The sequence below is a fragment of the Chaetomium fimeti genome, assembly GCF_033439085.1.
Source record: "Chaetomium fimeti strain CBS 168.71 chromosome Unknown B0H64scaffold_3, whole genome shotgun sequence".
Lineage (NCBI taxonomy): Eukaryota > Fungi > Ascomycota > Sordariomycetes > Sordariales > Chaetomiaceae > Chaetomium > Chaetomium fimeti.
In genome coordinates, this window is record NW_026944331.1 from 2541202 (window position 1) to 2559009 (window position 17808).

General features: G+C 56.6%; 7 protein-coding genes across 7 annotated transcripts; 2 read left to right on the forward strand and 5 right to left on the reverse strand.

The window, feature by feature from the left end:
• Positions 1–163: 163 nt before the first annotated feature.
• On the reverse strand, positions 164–2310 carry B0H64DRAFT_123592 (major facilitator superfamily domain-containing protein). Its single transcript, XM_062798000.1, has 3 exons — positions 1945–2310; positions 1477–1859; positions 164–1415 (listed from the first exon to the last, which is right to left on the reverse strand). Exons 1-3 carry the CDS (start codon positions 2067–2069, stop codon positions 442–444), a joined length of 1482 nt encoding a protein of 493 aa, XP_062660909.1. The 5' UTR covers positions 2070–2310; the 3' UTR covers positions 164–441.
• Positions 2311–2433: 123 nt separating this feature from the next.
• On the reverse strand, positions 2434–3655 carry B0H64DRAFT_392073 (uncharacterized protein). The gene has a single exon (XM_062803521.1). It carries the CDS (start codon positions 3408–3410, stop codon positions 2877–2879), a length of 534 nt encoding a protein of 177 aa, XP_062660910.1. The 5' UTR covers positions 3411–3655; the 3' UTR covers positions 2434–2876.
• A 593-nt stretch (positions 3656–4248) lies between these two features.
• Positions 4249–6939, forward strand: B0H64DRAFT_457562 (FAD dependent oxidoreductase-domain-containing protein; the record flags this gene model as incomplete). The annotated part of the gene is made up of 1 exon (XM_062807386.1): positions 4249–6939. The coding sequence occupies one exon, from the start codon at positions 4249–4251 to the stop codon at positions 6937–6939; it is 2691 nt and encodes an 896-aa protein (XP_062660911.1).
• Positions 6940–7396: 457 nt separating this feature from the next.
• Positions 7397–8677, reverse strand: B0H64DRAFT_392075 (uncharacterized protein). The gene has a single exon (XM_062803522.1). It carries the CDS (start codon positions 8561–8563, stop codon positions 7499–7501), a length of 1065 nt encoding a protein of 354 aa, XP_062660912.1. The 5' UTR covers positions 8564–8677; the 3' UTR covers positions 7397–7498.
• A 747-nt stretch (positions 8678–9424) lies between these two features.
• On the forward strand, positions 9425–9832 carry B0H64DRAFT_123603 (uncharacterized protein). Its single transcript, XM_062798001.1, has one exon. The coding sequence runs from the start codon at positions 9477–9479 to the stop codon at positions 9720–9722; it is 246 nt and encodes an 81-aa protein (XP_062660913.1). The 5' UTR covers positions 9425–9476; the 3' UTR covers positions 9723–9832.
• Positions 9833–11901, reverse strand: B0H64DRAFT_457564 (uncharacterized protein; the record flags this gene model as incomplete). Its single annotated transcript, XM_062807387.1, has 3 exons — positions 9833–10783; positions 10936–11559; positions 11696–11901. The coding sequence occupies 3 exons, from the start codon at positions 11899–11901 to the stop codon at positions 9970–9972; spliced, it is 1644 nt and encodes a 547-aa protein (XP_062660914.1). The 3' UTR covers positions 9833–9969.
• A 1080-nt stretch (positions 11902–12981) lies between these two features.
• Positions 12982–14757, reverse strand: B0H64DRAFT_318850 (uncharacterized protein; the record flags this gene model as incomplete). Its single annotated transcript, XM_062800409.1, has 5 exons — positions 12982–13065; positions 13122–13774; positions 13829–14039; positions 14097–14372; positions 14488–14757. The coding sequence occupies 5 exons, from the start codon at positions 14755–14757 to the stop codon at positions 12982–12984; spliced, it is 1494 nt and encodes a 497-aa protein (XP_062660915.1).
• Positions 14758–17808: the final 3051 nt, after the last annotated feature.

Genomic DNA, 17808 nt, shown 5'->3' on the forward strand with positions numbered 1-17808 from the left:
ACAAGAAAGTCACCTCGAACAGGGGGGAGGTGCGGGCGGAAGGTGGACTTTCTCCATTGACACGCCATCCAGACGAGGATGTCGTCAGTCAAGCACCTCGGAAGGATGAGGGTTACTGTACAGATCTGTATCTGACCTGATCATGAGCGAGGGCAACCGTGAGGGGGCAAAGAGGGGGGGGGGACATTGTTCGTTGACGGCTAGCCTCGCTCGCCTCCCCGGTCCGAACAATCCCCAAACGGAACTCGGAACGCAGCATCGAAGTGGTATCATTACAATCTTGAGAGTAACCCGGCGCCAATGGCCAAGGCTGCTCCTCTACGTCTATTGTCCGTCTGTCTACGCCCCCGAAAAGCATCTCACCTGCGCCAGACCACCTCCCCAACACCTCAATGCAGGCCATAGCCGCCCCCGTAAACCTGGGCAATTAACACTTTTTATCTAGACCCCCGTCTCCTCTCCCTCGCTACTCGTCACTTCCGTCCCCGAGTTTTGATTGTCCAACACCGGATCCTTGATGGTAATGTACTGAGAATGCGCCCTTATCCTCCTCCCGTACTTGTACAGAACCCACGGGACCGGCACCAGCACAACTGACACAAAACCCAGCAAGCTGCTCGCCCAGCCAATGCCCAGGGACGAAAACATCTGCACGGTGAACATGGGAAACGCGCCCCCGAACGCGTACCGAAGGAGACTGTTGGCGCTGAGGGCACTCGCGCCGTGCAACGATCCGTACGAGTTCATGATGTATAACGCGCCGCTGCTGTACACCATGATATTCCCGACGGCGAAGGGCACGGCGGCCACCACGGGGCTCGGCCAGTAGACGCCCGCATCGGCCGTCCAGCCGAACCAAAAGAGGCTCGCCGGGTTCAGGGCGGAGCCGACCATGGCGCCGTACAGGCGGTACTCTGGCGGGACTGTACCGACGCCGTACTTGGCCTCTAGCGCCGGGTAGGTGCGACGGTCTATGTACACGACGGCGAGGAACCCGATGACGCAACCCAGGGCGATGGAGATGAAGGTCAGGCCCTGCTCGCCCGGAGTGAAGTTGTACTTGCTGCCGCCGAAGATGAAGGGGAACGCGGCGAAGAAGCTGTAGAAGACGGCAAAGTTGAATGCCATGTAGATGGTCATGAAGAGCACAATAGACTCGACGAAGAGCATCTTGAAGGGCTTGAGAACGATGCGCTGCACGACGGCACTCGACGGGAGGGCAATCTTGGGCGCACGCGTTGAAGGCGGCGCGCTAGATCGCTTCTCGTCACGCTCACGCTTCTGGAGAATCGTCTTCTTGTATGTCTCGAACTGCGGGAGAGCATACAAGTAGTTGAAGGTGACCATGAAGAGGATGACCCATTCTAGCCAGCGGAAGCCTTTCGCCTCACTGAGAAAGCCGCCGATGACAGGCCCTGAAACAGTCAGCAGAGCACCGAGAACAAGTGCTAGAGACATGATGGGAGTCCATCGTACCAAACGCCGGCCCAAGAAAGGGGGACACAAAGTAGAAGGGATAAACGAATCCCGCCCGCGCGGGCTCCCAGATGTCGGCATTGGTGCCTCCACCTACCGAAACGACGGCGCTCCCGAAGAAACCAGCCAGAGTGCGGCAGACAATCAAGGTCGCAAAGTTTTGTGCTAGTCCCGAGCCCAGAATAAAGAAGCCAAAAACGGGAACGGTGGCCAGATAGACGACCCTACGACCGTAATACTCGCTGACGGGGGCAGCAATGATGGCCCCGAGACCCAATGCCCAGAGAAAGAGGGAAAGGCCGAGCAGAGATTCCGTGTGGGAGACTCCGAACTCGCGAGATACGTCGTTAGCCCCAGAGGTGTATACGGAGGAAGCAAAGGACCTGCGCGAATCAGAACTCCAGCACGTGTTTGCGGTTGGTTGAGACTTGAGCGAGTAACACGACGGGTGTTAGGAGTGGCACCTACACGTTGACACAGAGCAAGGCCGGGATGCTTGTCATGTAAATGCGCTTCCACATGGGCCAGTTGTAGGGACAGTCTGGGTCATCCGGCCCTCGCCAGTCGTCGCTTGCCTGGGTTTCTTGTGCCATATCGGCAATACGTGCAATGCCGAGGGCAAAGGAACGAAACTTGGACGAAGCGAGGCGAGACGAGGCAGGCTAGAATTCTCGTAAAAGAACAAAGAGTGGCCAGCCACAGACAGCAAAAAACACCAGGTGCAGAAAGGGGTATTCCGATGACTGATGTAACAGTCACGGCCGAATTCGGGATTCGGGATGGAATCACGCAACGGGCAGGGCATCTGCTTTCGGCCCGCCGTTTAGGCCCCCCTGCCGCGGTCGGAGAGGAAGAACTCGGAACCAGTTTCCGCCGAGATCGAGGCCGCCGCCAGCCGGTGTGCTGTAAACTCAAAACCAACCATCCTCAGCTGGCTGCACATAAGCTTATTATTTACGTAACACCATTGTTCAGCCTCTGGCAGTTGGGCCTTGCTTCCCCGGAATCTTCCACGGCCCTGCCGCTTCGCCTCGTTACCCCCACCAACCGATCATCACTGCCCGGGGGTCCCCCGGCTGTTGGCCGCTTCTTCCGAGACCCCTGAACGTCCGACCCCGGGGTGACACACACTCAGCGCCTGCAGCAAAGCAACGCACGCCAAGCCCCTGAATTTTGCCAATGCAACGTCCAACGGAACAGAATCCCTCAAGGTTCTGGCCGTCTCAACAGAAGAATATGGTCAAGAAATGACAAGATTCACTGTCGTTCCTCCAAAGGCCAATGACAACAGTGTATCAATGCATGGCCTTCGCCCGTCCCTGCTAAACGTCGGCCCAGGATTATTAACTCACATACTCAGTCACAGTAAGACTCGAAGAATGGAACCTTGTGACCCGGGGCTAATTGTTGTTCTGCATGTCAGTACCTCCTCGTACGGAGTAACTACCGTTTTTTCCCTTTACCTCCTCGGCGATCTGGGCACTTTGATGAAGGCCAAGGTCTGCTATATTCTGGGCGTTGCATGAGCCGCAGTACCACATATGTACATAGCTAGTGTACAGTACTACAATCACAAACCCCCGCCCGCGGCCCTTCGCTCGACAGGGCCTTTGAAACAGATACGAAGCAGCCAAAGGCGATACACACAAGTGCCTAGTTAGGCAAACGATGGTGTCGAACCCGCCCATAGAAAGGTTCACAACGGGCCGCAGCGGGCCGTCACCGTGTACACAGTAAGCACACCAGCCGAGACACCAAGCCAGGATCGGGCGCCTCCACTTTACGTTTGGATTCATATGGTATGTAAACGGCAATATCGAGATCAACTGCTTGGTACCGCAAATCGGGCCCATCCAAGCGCCAGGGGTCCGGGGGGGGTCGGACTCAAAAAGCCGCGCCGGGGATGCGAGCAGGATGCGATCCGATCTAGGCATCGATCTCGCGGGGGGACTCAAGTCATCCTTTCGATGCTACTTCAGTCGACATACGGCATCAAAGCTTAGCGGTGCAAGGTGGGTATCCACGAGCGGGGGTGTATTCGCTCACGGCAACAAGCCCTCTCTCTTCGGCTCACGATCTTGAGCAGCTTATTTGTTGAAGCCGTTCCTTCCTAGAGAGTAACCGCTCTGGAAGGCAAGACCGGCTGTCTACCTATTGGCTCGGGGGAAGGGCGGGCTATGGATCGAACCGATTAGGGGCTCTAAGCCGGCAACGTACCATTAACCTCCTGGGCACTTGCCTGGAGCTACTCTTTTTGCTCAAGCCGGGATAAATTTGCTCAAGGCGTAAGCCGTCAATGGTTTTTCAGTCTCGGCATGGGGCGGTAAGGATAGTAGCCTATCAATAATACCCAGGTCATCAACCAAGCCTGGGCTCAATATGCGTGGCTCCCCCTACCGGTTTCCGGCGCGCACGGTGGGCGATGAGAGGTTCTAGCCGCGCTCCTCCCCTCATCCCATCACCTTTGCATTCACCCCCAGCCGACTGACACCACATCGCTAAGGGGAGGAGGGATGGGCGGGGTGTTTTCCGGCTGACTGCAGGATTCACTCCACGCTTGCGTCACGGGCCCAAGGAAAACGCCATCATTCGTAAACGGGGACAGTGATGTCCGTCCAGGGGGGGTCTTCCTCCTCTTCCAGGGGTAAATGATGGCATATATAACCCAGTACTATTCGGCTAGGGATGTCCCTTTCAGTGGTAGTTTGACTACACTCGGGGCCCCCTTTTTCTACGGCAGCTACCTTCGAAGCGCCAAGTACCGGAGAAAAAATGAAGTTCTTCGTCACTACTAGTCTTCCTTCTTTTTCTACCGGGGCAAAACAGCCCGCCTATCTTCACTTCAACAATGCCGACATTGACATCTCCCTTCCCTTGGCCGGCCCACAAGAGCTAGACGTGTGGATCTGCAACGGCGATGAAGTAACCGGCGACCTGATGAACCAATGGCTCGGTCAAGCCCCTGGCGCCCCTGACGCCCCCAAGTCGATGCTTGTGCGGGATGTCACCGCCATCCCTCGCCTACAGGAATATTCCAAGGGTCGGGTGGCCGAGATTTCTGCATTCCCCGAGGAACAGACTGATGCCTCGGCGAGAGAACGAGACGAGTCGATTCTCCGAGAGGCAGAAATGCTCTATGCCCAAGCCCGTGCCAACGCCGGAAGCAGACGGGCAAATGTCGACCAACTGAAAGGGAACCACACGAAGACGGCCGTTGTGCTCGTGGGGGCCGGTATCATGAATCTCATGACCGCCCAGCTCCTGGTAGAACGTGGCTACCAGGTACGCATCGTGGAACAGGGCCCCGATCCTCGTGCGTGCCAACCCAAGGACTGGACCAGCCTGGGAGTCACTAGCGGCGGCCACAATGCCCGCATGTTTACCCACACGGAGGCAGACAGCTACAACGAACAGAACAGCGACATCTACCAAGACATGCAGTCCATCTTCCGCAAGACCGTTCACGATGGCGGCTGGAGCGTGAAAGATCCCAACGAGTTTTCTTCCGCCGAGCAGGAATGGGTGGGCGCTTTCGAGCGCGTCCCGGGCTGGATGGCGGCCATGTTTAAGAAGAACATCCACTCGGTGAACTGCGAGTCCGGCAAGCTATGGAAGGAACTCATGAAGACCGCTCCCCAACTATTCCAAGATGTCGGTCTCCACAACGACATCGTGCGCCTCTACGTCGAGACAGTAGCGCTGGACGCGTCTGTCACGCTCAACCGCCGCCTCGGTTCGCTTATGCAGGCTCCGTCTACCCCTGACCTTCTAAAGGCGTTCCCGGGACTCCGCCCCGCCGCCGAGTCGGACCATCTCGCAGGAGGTATCATCGCCGACGGGTTCACGGTGAATATCCACCTCTTCGTCGCCAAGCTGATCAACCATATCATCGCTCGAGGCGGAGAGTTCGTCTGGGACTGCAAGGTCCAGGGCGTCCAGCGCAACGCCAAAGGCGAGGTGACACTTTTGCAATCACAAAAGGGGGACCTGGAAGCGAACCACTTCGTGGTGAGCCCGGGTACCACTGGAGACGCATTACTGCAGGGAACTGCCTCGGAGAACTTAGTCCAGGGCGTCCTGGGGATATGGCTGCAAATTCCGAACCTAGATCCGCAGCTGCACAACTCGATGAAGATCCACCGCCGCGCTCACATGGTGGAAGACATCAACATCACCGTGGCCAAAGACCAGGCAACTGGCGAAGACATCCTCATCCTCGGGGGTGGATACGGTTACGTCGGTCTGGACCGCCCAGCGCCCGACTCCCAAGAGCTCAGGGCCCTCTACGACGAGCTGGAGGAGGTCGCACGTATCTACTTCCCACAGGGGTATGCCGAGGCGAAGAAGCGCGGCCCGACAGCCATGTACCCCGGCGGACACCGCAAATTCTGCGTCCGGCCCTTCACGCCCACCGGCCTCGGGCTGTTTGAGAAGATCCCCACCGCGAGAGGTGGCCAGCTAATCATCACCGGCGGCAACAACACGGGCGGGTTTGCACAGGCGCCGGGCATCGCGCGCGCGGTACTTCGGTCCTTCACGGGCGAGCACGACCCCATCCACGTGCTCTTCCACCCGGACCGCGGCAAGATCCCCCCTTCCACCGTGAGCTACAAGTCCCGGACGCCGAGCCCCGTATCGTCCCAGCCCGGGAGCAGCGTGGACCTCAAAGCACAACCGCCGCTGAAGCTGCTCCTGATCTGCTCCGACAGCCCCAACCACCGCTACCTCCGCTACCGCCTCGACCAGGCCTTCCCGGGCTACCGCTGCATCGAGGAGCCCGGCGACGGCCAGATCCGCCACCTGGCCTCCAAGGGCCGCACGGCAGACGCGTGGTGGCAGCGGTACCACGGACTGCGGCGCCAACTCTTCGGCTATTCCCGGCAGCGCGCCGCGCACTTCGACCGGCTCATCCCGCGGGGGCACACCTCCCCGGCGCCCGACCTCGTCGTCGACACCATCAACTGCGCGGCGGTGTGGGACGCGGTCGAGGCGTGGCGGCCGGAGCTGACGGTCGTGTCGGGCACCAAGTTCATCGGCAAGAAGCTGATCGCGCGCGCGGGCCTCATGGTCAACCTGCACACGGGTCACCTGCCCGAGTACAAGGGCAACCACTGCGTCTTCTTTGCGCTGCAGGACGGCCGTGTTGATAAAGTCGCCTCCACGCTGCACCAGCTGACGTCTACCCTGGATGGTGGCGATGTGCTCGACCGTGTGTACCCGCCTGTGGGCCCGGGTGATAGTGAGGATACTCTGTACACCAAGTGCCTGGAGGCGGCCATCGATCGGGTCGTCGAGCACATAGGAAGATTTGCAAGGGGGGAGAGGCTGGAGTTTGTGCCGCAGGTGGGCAGCGGCACTACTTTCCGGCACCGGGACCGTACGCCTAGGAAGGAGGCGTCGTTGTGGTGGAAGATCAACGTGGGCGGGCTGCTGAAGGGGGCGGCGGGGAAGAAAATTGAGTGATTTGAGCTGAGACGGGGAGTTTAAAAAGGCGGTTGTTTTTCGGTTTATTAGAATAAAACAAAATCCTTATTAAATAAGAAACTTATCCAAAGTCTACATCATCCACCCCTAAATCTGTTCTATTGTGGCGCCCCCTGTTGTACAACCTTGACATAAAGGCCACGCCTCTCAAGTTCTATCAGTGGCTTGACCACGGCCATTTGGAATAGGGGTGTATGCTGCTTCTAGTGGCAGTTGTAAACATTGTTCATCAACATGCCTACGTCGCTTGATTAGCCGTCACGCCGTACAAGTCGAGACCGTTTCGAGAAATGGGTTGAACTGTATTGGAAGGTGGAAGTCTCAGCTTACATGCGGGAACGAGTAGTCGTTACCGACAGAGCTCTCGACTTATTTCGATTCTGATACTTGTAGTCTCGCCCACGGAGCGATGCAAGTCACAAAAGACCTTCAGCGTGCTGCCAGGCAGGGAAGTGTACCCCATTCTACACATCTACAAGTCGCGACTCGCACCTAGTATAACAATTCAAGTATATACTCCCACCACTAACCAGCCCCCCTAAACATCACAAACCGTCACCGTCGCAGTCGCCACCCTCGTCCCCGTGACCGTGGTGTAAGCAACACGCGTAACAGGGAACTCCTGCGTGTTGATATCCACGATCGCCGTGCCCGTCAGCGTCATCACCGAGTTATCAATAACCGTAACCGTCGTGTACACCACGGTGCGGACCTCCACCGGCGGATAGACCTGCGAGCCCTCGCCCGTCCCACTCCCCTGCCTCCGCACCTTAGCAGCAGCACCCCCGGCGCACCCAGTAGTAATCGTCTCGGTGGTCGTCACAGTCGTGCGCGGACGAACGACGGTAAACGGCGAGGTGATGGTCGGGCGCGGGTTGCGGGCGTCGCAGACGGTGCGGGTGGTGGTGGCGTCGAGGGTGGCGCGGACGTCGGTCACGACGGCGACCGAGTGCTTGGTCACCACCGACACCCCCGGCTCGCTGAAGTACTCCCAGTCCTCGAGCGTGCGCGAGGGCGGCTGCGCGGGGAGCGTGACGCCCGGGATGGTGGTCGAGCGTGTCGATGTCGTCACGCACAGCCCTGTGGTCGTCGCCGTGTGCGCCCAGTTCGACCACGTCCAGGTCAGGTGCTCCCAGTCGTGGTACTGGACGACCATGGTGTTGAGGCAGTGGTATGATACGTATGTGGCCAGTGGGGTTGTTACGGTCACGGTGGGGAGGTGGAAGTAGTACTGCGTCTGGAGCGGCCGGTCCGTGTCGGTTACTGTGATGGTGCTGCGAGCCGTGACGGTGGATGTTGACACGGTGGGCGAATGGTCCTCAGGGGGGTAGCTGTAGTCGTAGGTGATGCATGATGAGGTAACGGTGCTCGTAAAGGGCGGCGGGCCGGTTGTGGTCGTCCATCCGGCATCCCTTGTGATAGTTGGGTCCCTGGGGTTGACCGTAAGCGTGGTGGGCTCTATCCAAACGGTCGTCGTCGTCGTCGAACTTGCGTGATCCCGCTCGACAACAGCATTGGCCTTGATGGGGCTTGCAAAGACGAGGGTGGCAAGTTGGATCAAGCACGCCCCAAGGGTGAGCCCGAAACCTTGAGTCCTGGCCATTGTTGGTGGAAGTCAAGCCGTAGATTGACAATGGTGGCGGTGTAGAAGTGGGCGTGGGGTAGAAAGGATAACAAGAAGGTAAAGGCGATGATAATTTAAGCTTTCTTAAAGAACTATGACCGTCCCTAACCCTCCCAGTTCGTTCTTCGTCCAGGCTACCAACTCTAGTCACAAGAAGGTGGTTGCTTAGTCCTGTCACGTAGTAGCGACTGCTTACCCTCCGATGAGTAACCATGATTCCGTGGTAAGTACCACGGCATTTATTAGCCGAGTACCACACTTGCTGCACGGCATTTTACGAAAGTTGGGCTAAAACTTCCCCAAGTTCTTCAGGAAGGCAACCAGGCTGAGTGGGGACCGGAGTGCATCTCTCCGTTGACCTCCCAGGGGCTGACGAACTTCTAGCTAACTCCGAATGTTGACCATCTCGAAGAATATGCATACGCAGAGACTTTTGACAAAGTCCACGTTCCAGGTGTGTCACGATTCATAAGGACATCTATATTGAAACGGGTATTCGTGGCTGCTGACTGTTACTATCCCTTCGGATGTTATCAAGAATAGGGGTAAAGTACCTAGTTGGTCTACTTGACGGAATTGGATTCAAAAAGTCCAACATCTCATCCTTTATTTAGTTGCTTGTACTACTACTAAAAGGAAAGCGGAATCGAGTGTGATCACGCGAGTGTACTGTACATAATACCTGCCCATCTGGGGGACCGCCTCCGACGCTCAGTTGGGCATGGGTGTAACGAAAGTTCAAGCTCATTCATTGGTGGGCTCGTATAGCTGGACGCCCAACTCTGTCTAACCACGGCGAGCATGTCTCGGCGAAGTGGCGGAGGACTTTTCATCCCTGACTGAAGGTCTCCTTAAACCTCCGCCTGTTTACCAAGGAATAATTAACATTCGGATGACTGTGACTGACATCCCCCTAATATTGTTTACTGCCGCTTACGCAACATCTTCACTTCAGGTTTGCAGCTCCCAACTGCCCTTGCACACAACTTCGGAGAGGAAGAATATCGAAGGTATACGGTGGCCACTGTTCCAGGGACTGGTAGCCGTAAATAGGTACCTACCTCTGCGTACGTCCGACACCCCTCTGTCTCTAGCCCTAGGCTCTGACATGGGCCATGGTAAGCGGAGACCAAAGTGAGTCCAATATTCATCGCACTGAACGAAACAAACTGTTCCACTGTCTTCTAGTATTCGCTTTTGATTTCGAGGTTGGCGGTAGACGCCGCGGACGATACAGGTGCAATTATTTTGTGGTCAATTGCGGGTGTGGTTTGTAAGTGCAAGTGAATTCTTTAGCAACCGAAAGATGGCATCAAACTTGATTGCCGAGACCACAGTGAGGACGGCAAGGCAAATAAATGCCTTGGGTGCGCCTTCCTCGATCCTCAGACCTCCTTCTCCTTCTCCTTCTCCTTCTCCTTCTCCTTGGCCTCCCCGCCATCATTGGTCTTCAGGGCCGTTTCATTGGTCTCTTCCACACTCATAATGCTTTTCATCAGTTCCTCCACAAACCAAGGAGAGAGCCAGCCCCCAGTCTCTTCCTCCTCCACCTTCACCTCCTCTCCCCGCTTGACGCCCTCTTCTACAACGCCCTCCTCATTCTTGTCCTGAAAGGAAATAATACCCTCATCATGATGGCCCGTGTCTTTGGTAATGTCCGTTTCGGGGATGGCTTCCTTGTTAGAGATGGTTTCCTTGTCAGTGCCCTCGTCACCATCCTCGGGGGGCTCGAAACTGCCCTCCTTGACATTCCCTTCGTGGTCTTCAACATCCACCACCTCCGTCTTGACCTCACTCTCCATCCTTGCTTCGCTTTCAACCACGTCGCGGACATCATCAGCACAACGGCCCGTGTCCTCATCGACGTCAGCAACGGTCTCGTCCACGGCGCCATTGCTACCGTCTTTGCGGATTTCAGATTCATGCTCCTGGACCTTGTCCAGGGAGTCGCCCGTCTGGGCGCTCTCCACCGCGTCCTCGCCGCGAACAGAGCAAGTGTCTTCATCTTGGGGGCTTGTAATCCTGTCGCCGTTGGCAGCGGAATTCTCTGTAACATCCTCGGCATTTTTCTGCGGCGCCTCAGGCGTGTTATTCCGATCCTCCTCCGGACCTTGCAGCGTGATAACACGACGCCTGATGTCGGGGGACGGGCGCCACTCCGGCTCGCCCTTTTCGACTCGGATCAACTTAACAGCAGCCCTGTCCAACCCAGCAAGTTAGCAGTGTGCTACACCCAGGGTGCTTGCCACGTGAATGAGAATAGGGAATGAATGGTGACAAAATGAGGACGACCCAACAGCCCCCAAGGTCCAGGAGTTATCGACAAGAGGTCGGCAAGGAATCGTACGTACCACTCATGGGTAATGTCGCCGTCCCACTTCTTATCATGCATCTTGCGGGCCAAGTCGACCGAGTTGGCAGCGAAAAGCTCGATCTGCTCGACGATGAACCAAGCGACAAACTTGAAGCCGGAGGCGTTCGAATCGCGTTTGTAGCCAGCAAAGACGGCAATGAGGTCGTTGGAGACGGGGACATACTTGACACTGGGAGTGCCGACGCACGCGAACTTGGGAGCCTCGTGGTTGACGGGCATCCAGTCGCCCGGGAGAATGAGAGAGGTGATTTGGCCATCCATGTCGAAGACCTCCATGTCCGGGCCGTCCTCGATGCCATAGCGGTCAAACTTGATGGACTGAGTCAGCTCGGCGGTGATGCGCTCCATCAACTCCTCTTGACACGGTTCCTTGTGGTTCTCAAGAAGGAGAGACTTCTTCTCGGCATACTCGGGCAGGAGATGGAGACGCGACTTGACGAAGATGATGTTCTCGTCCATCCAGCGCGGCTGGCTCTGGACATGAACGATTGCGAAGGCAACGCCATCCGGCTTTTTTTCGCCGCTATTGATGGTGCTCATCAGGGTGCGGTCGTAGTCGGCGGAAGGATTGAAGTAACCGAAAATGTGCTTCGGCAAGACGCTATCTGACATTAGTGGTGCCCGTTCAGAGTACCTCATGCAAGATGGGATTCAACGCCAGCAACACGCAGCTGCAAGGGAAGCAGGTTCTCGCTTCCCCCACTCGGAATGGCTAGGAAAGAGACGTGGTTACTTACCAGCCGCCCATAAGCGCAGCCTTGGAACGCCGAGGTCCATTAGAGGTCGGAAACTTGGAGCGATTCGCAAAGTTGGCGGGATTGCGGATGTCGTCGCCATGGTAGATATTGTGGGAACCACCACGATTGCCGTTACGGCCACCGCGGCCACCACCACGACGACCGCGCCGCGCGCCTCGATTAGAATCCATAATACCGTGGTACATGTTGAGGCGATGATGTACAAAATTTGAAGAATGAAAGCCTTGAGCTTGGGGGTCTGGACGCCAATCCAGCCAGCCGCGGGGAAAAGAACGCGAATTGAGCTTGAAATCAACCGACCAAACTCGCAAACAAGTGAGGGGAAAAATGAAAGGTTGAGGAACGTTTTGGGGATGAGGGAAAGGGGGAGAACTTTGGAAATTTGGTGCGGGTCCGGAATAGAGAACCAGATAGCCTAAGGCAACGGGGTTAATTCTCATAGAGCATGAACATCCCGGGGGTTAGAGGGTTGCTTAGGCACCTTAACTTCACTGAACTGCCTGGGGAGGATGAGCTCACAAGGTGAGTGAGCGGTTAAGCCACCTGCACGCGGGTCCAAGAGCCAGTCGCATCGTCCCAGTGCGGAAGGCACCGCCCTGAGGCATCTCAACCACCTATACGACGATCCGGGCAGGTGCGAGCAACAACACTCAGGCACTCCCAATTTATCATTGTTGGCAAGCGTGCGTTATGTGATGTGTACATTGGTGTTTAAGGTGACCAGGACTTACACAATGCCATGTAAGGGGCGGTAATTTGGGGAGGTTTGACAAAGGTTGTTTGTTTATTAAGTAAAAGGGGTATTTCAACACTGGTTTTCAGCGAGGCGTCTCCAGAATACCGCTCCGAAATCCATGCCAAAGCTTAGATCGCAAGATCCTTGAGATAATCACTTGAACCTGCAGGAATAAATGGGAATGGAATGGGAAGGGTGGTAAGAAAAAGCTGTTCAATATCTGCACAAGTCAACTTCAAAAACGGGTTGCGAGGGATCATATGGTTTTGGTTGGTTTCTTAGGGACAGTGCTAGATTCCATAGCCAGACCCTCTGAGAAGGTAGTGATGCACCCCAAGTGCCATAAAACAAGAGACAATGCCCGTTGCCAAATACATGAAGATAAACCCCAATATATGCATCAACATCAGGTCCCAACCCTAGTCGAGCGGTGCAATCGGAAGGTAAGGCAAGTCCAACCATGCAGTAATTTGTGCCTTTCATGAACCCCTTTCCCTGCAACCATATGTCCACTCCACTTGCAACTCGTCTAGAATACCGTCCCGTCGCTGTCGATAAGGATCGGCGGTTCCTTGGTGTTCGGTCGGCTAACTTCAGCAATTTCTCGCCCCCCCTGCCATCAATGTCAGCAGTTGGTCCCCAGAACGGTACGAGCGGGCCAATACAAACCTTCCAGCTACCGGCCTCCAACACCTGCGCCAAGCTAAGCTCATTGCCGGCTAGTTCGTTCCTCAACGCCTTGTTGACATCGGTAGCCAACATATCCAGGAAGCCCACAGTGACACCGCGCCACTCAACAATAACGTCATCACCAGGGTCGAACATGGGCGCCACCTCCACCCCTCCGGTCCCTGTGCGCTGCGAGTACTCGGTGTAGTGCTGCAGGCCGCGTTCTTGGTCCTCGGGCTTGAGCGTTAGGACGCCGAGGTCGACGAAAAGCCCGCCGTTTCGGTACTCGGGCAATCCGGTAAGAAGCTCCTGGCCGGCGAACTGGATCTTCATGATGCTCTGCATAGGCTGCATGAGGGAGTATGTGAGCCATTGGGTGAGCTTGTGGAAGGGGAGGATGCTCTCCCACGGCGCGATGCCGTTAGATTGCCCTGTGGCGTTGGGGAAGGGCGAGAATGTCGGGCTGCTGGGTGATTGCGCGGGTTGTGGCATCGAGTTGCAGGGCCAGGCGTCGCCGAGTGAAACACCGTTGATGGCCGTCCGTGATGGGGGCCAGATCGGGTTAAGTCCGGTCATGAGGACGTTCCAGAGTACCGACATTGGGACGATAATCACACTCGAAGCCTGTGTTGATGGGTGGGAGAGAATGTGATCTGGAACCTGTCGTCAGCACGGTTGCAGGCAGAAAAGGTCCCGAAAAGCCTTACCGAGCATGTTGCCTGGCCGGCCATCCTCGCCGAAGAACTCCTTGTTCTCCAAAGCCCTGCCGAGGCGGATGAGAAGTTGTGCCCTGCCTTCGATGCCGGCCATCTCGTTCCCAGGTCCCGACTGCAGCCCCTGAGCGAGTTTCTCCACTGTTAGTTGCCGCAGACCCTCCCTGTCGACCTGGTATTTGTTGCTGGTGCCCGAGAAGAGTCCCTGTAGCGAATGTTAGCATCCGTTGAAAGGGCCTTGTCCTAGGTTGAGTAGACCTACCGTTTTGAACATATCTAGGGTCGCAACAGCAATGCCTTCGGAGCGCCTGTAGACCCGGCCATTTTCCACGCTCTTGTAGCTCCACTCCGTGCCAGCTCCGGCATCCAGCAGCACGCTGACGAGGAACAGGTCGATAATCCGCTTGCACTTTTCGGTGTTGTCAATCTCCTCCGGCCATGTCGCCAAAAGATGGGCGATTCTGTCGCGCCCACCGACGCCGAAATGCTGGTATCGGCCATGCCCGGGAATGCTCGTGAAGGGCGCATCGTAATCGCGCTGTCATGCCGCGGTCAGTTATCTCTGCGGCGCCCGAGCCAAGGACCGGCGGGGTTATGGAGAAGCCCTAACAACCCCCCTTTCCCTTTTTTTCTCCAACCCGGGGAAAGCTTACCTTGATAATATTCGCAACAAACGAGACGACGTCCGGGAACTTTTGCATGTCCACGTCAAAATGACGCAGCTCGTTCTTGCATGCCTTTGCCGTCACAATCTTGCATCGTTCTCGTACAGCGCCCAAGCTGCGCAGGTAGCCGGCGGGGTCGAGCTGCGGGTCCGGTGGCCTCGGCATCGCGACGCTGGGCATCGGGCCGGGAGAGAAGGGGGTGAGCGGGGTTCCGGGGCCGCCTGTGCTCGTGGTGCCAGCCGATGTGCGGTTCATCATGCGCGCGTTTGTGTTGATGGGAGTGATGATGCTGGAGGACCCTGACGTGAGGGAGGATTTTGACTGTGAACTGGAAAGCGTTGGTTGTGGGTTGCTCGCCGCCTTCGGCGCCCGCTCCCTCCTCGAAAATAAGCCCATGTCTGCTGCTGCTGTGGTACGTGGATGCTGTCCCAGTGGTCGGCCAGTGGCGCGCGATCGGCAGGTAGCGGCGGTCTGCAGGTGGCCGTCTCGGGATTCGACAGCGGGGACTCAGGAGCTCTCGTGACGCAGTGGGGTAGTGACAAGCGTCGCTGGAGGGGGTTGCGATTGGACAGGGGCGGGGTCTGGACCTGACGGTGAAGTTGGAACGGTGGTAAGGGAGGTCAACCACCAGCTTGTGTTGTCAGTGCAGGAAAAGCGTTCGAGGTTCGGACTTGAGCGAAGGTAAGGTGTTGTTGGGCCTCTGCCGTGTCGGCTGCGGGTTGTGGTCTGTTTTGTTGCCTGAGCACCAGCATTCAATAGTGCAAGAAATCAGAACAAGGGGGTCGTCTGCCGCAGGGGTGGCCGGGAGGACAAGGGATTTGTTGCCGTTGGGTCACTGAGGTGGCTCGAGACTGGCAAGAGAAAGGGCAAAAGTCAACAACAGAAGCGGCGAGGTCGCAATGGAACAAGCCCGTGGGCCGTCCGTGGGCCTTCTTCACATGGATTTGATGGGTGGGAACCAGCCTCGAACCCGCCAAGATGAACCTGGAAGCTCGGGATGAGGAGGGGTAAGGTGGGGTCCCCCAGGGCTGCCCTGGGAGCCTGTGCGCCTTCCCTCTCTGTGTCTCTCTCGGCGCCGCAAGACCCTGGTGTCCTTGCACAGGGCATGGTGGCTGCATGAGACGGGAAATTGGAGGGGAGATGCAGAATTGGGTGGTGTACCTAAAATAAAGAGGATGGAAGAGCGTGCCCAAGGTCGAAATGGCTGTTCTCACTGCTTCACTCCCAGCGCTGCAAATTCGGAGGTTCGGTCGCTTCTTCCCGTTTTCCCGCTCGTTTAGTTTCCCCCTGCTGGCAAGTCCCTTTTTTTTGTTGTGCTTTTTTGCTTTTTTTTTCTTTCTTCTCGCCTTTGTTGTTTTCCGCTGTAGGCTCCTAAAATCCCACTCTTAAAAAACCCTCAGTCTCCTCGTTTGATGCGCCTCAAGTTATGTTCGCGTTCGCATATCGAGTAGTTATTTGGCTTCCATTCCGGGGGGGACGATGGTACCGAGGGGGACCTTCTGCCTTCGGACCCGATCGATCGAACGAGCGATAGGCTGATCGGCCAGAATAACTCGCCCCTGAAAAGATTTGGATTACCCGCGCCCACAAGGACCAGGGGTGCTGTGTGAGGGATCTTTGCAAGGCAACTTGGAGAGAGTCTCCACGAAATATTGACCGCCGGAGAGCAGCGCAATAAAAAAACAGCGACGAGCGAAAACAACCCTCTTTATCAGCTAATAACCCCCCCTCGGATCTGCAGTGTGATGCCTCGGGGAAGCCCCTGAGATACACAGGAGCTACAGACAAACAGGATATGTCCCTCACCGTACCAACGCGAGCTACACTAGTGTAGTGGAGGAGTACAACTCGCATCGCTCGACCGGCGATTCAGATGCCATGGAAGGATTTCTCGCGGTCGAGAACCACTGTGAGCCCCGCCAATACCTTCCAGGCGATTGACTATCCCTGCACAGCATCCCCGGGGAACATTCCAGTTGGGCCTCAAAAAATGGCGCCGCAACTGGGCCACAACGTGGTGAGGGTGCCCCCTGTCTGAAACTTTGGCTTTTCTGCAGGTACGGCGCAACGTCAACCCACCATTTCGGAGCGGCCTGGATTGATGCAATCCTGAGAGAATGTCACATTGCGACGGTGCGACGGTGCTCTGCCTGAATTGGGTTTTTGCGGACGGCCCGGCAGAGTGAGGATTTTCGAGAACGTCGCAACCTGTTCACTTTCGTCGCTCGGTGACCAGGATCGTTCGGGATGCGCATCCGTCGGTGTGTGTGTGTGTGTGTGTGTGTGTGTGTGTGTGTGTGGGTGTGTGTGTGGTGTTCTCTGCCAGCCCAAGAAGAAAGCTGTCCCGGGGAATCCTCGCTCCCGCTTCAGTGGGCTCTTCAGCGAGCAAGCGTCGGTCCCGCGCCCGGCTCAGAGCATGAGGCCAGTCAACACAACCTACAGCTGAGATCTGCGATCCGTGCAACAAACATCCAAGCGGCGACCGTCAGACACCGGTGGTCTTGGAACTTCCGACTTGGGCTCGCACTAAAAGCGCTAGCGATCTGAAAACAACGCGCCGAACCCACCGGTGTGGTTTGCCTGTTTGCGGCGGCACTAAAACAAGACTCGGGGTAAAGTCCGGGCCCAAGAAAAGCTCGAATCAATCTAGAAACATGAGCGAGTTTGTTGTCCTCGGCTCCGTCCCACGGTCCCGGAGTCAACCCGACCGCCTGTCCCGATTTCATTCTCCAAGTCTCAACGCCTCTTTAGTCACTCCCGAGCCCCGGCAACCAACGAAGTGAATGAGGGTTGCAAAGGTGCCAAGAGTGACCGGTTCGTTCCCAGCTTCACCCGACGTCGGCCCGCTCATGGCCTGACCGCTGTCGATCGCCGAGTTCTTTGTTGTTCTGCCCCGTCCCCGCTGAAAACGCCTGGCTGTGCTTCAACGTGTTGACCTCCGCCTCCATGTGGCGCCTGTGGTGGAATTGGACCAGCTGCGCAGGGGAGTTGTCAAGAACCGCTTCCTCCGTATTTCTGTGCGAGTGCTCGGTCGCTCGTTAGTTATATGCTAATTAAGTAGTTCATTCAAACCTCCCGAATTTCTCCTGCCTAAAAGCAGCCAGACTCGCAGAGGGCCTGAATCCGACACAAGAAAGGTGCCGATAGTTATCCCCTCGGCCGAAAGCAAGATCGGATCGACAAGCTCGCTGTAAGTGAGGCTTCTCATGCTGGCTCGGGTTAGGCATCCCCCTTCCAGGCCCGACAATTTACCCATCCGAGGCGCAGAGAGAAAGCACCAGGACGATCTGCTTTTTAGCATGCATTTCC

Bases quoted from the DNA above. Each gene is read 5' to 3' on its own strand.
- B0H64DRAFT_392075 (XM_062803522.1), bottom strand. From the start codon at position 8,563: ATGGCCAGGACTCAAGGTTTCGGGCTCACCCTTGGGGCGTGCTTGATC.
- B0H64DRAFT_123592 (XM_062798000.1), bottom strand. From the start codon at position 2,069: ATGGCACAAGAAACCCAGGCAAGCGACGACTGGCGAGGGCCGGATGAC. The intron at 1,860-1,944 runs GTAGGTGCCACT...TGATTCGCGCAG, and splicing joins GCCTTGCTCTGTGTCAACGT to GTCCTTTGCTTCCTCCGTAT. The intron at 1,416-1,476 runs GTACGATGGACT...TGACTGTTTCAG, and splicing joins CTTTCTTGGGCCGGCGTTTG to GGCCTGTCATCGGCGGCTTT.
- B0H64DRAFT_123603 (XM_062798001.1), top strand. From the start codon at position 9,477: ATGACTGTGACTGACATCCCCCTAATATTGTTTACTGCCGCTTACGCA.
- B0H64DRAFT_392073 (XM_062803521.1), bottom strand. From the start codon at position 3,410: ATGCCTAGATCGGATCGCATCCTGCTCGCATCCCCGGCGCGGCTTTTT.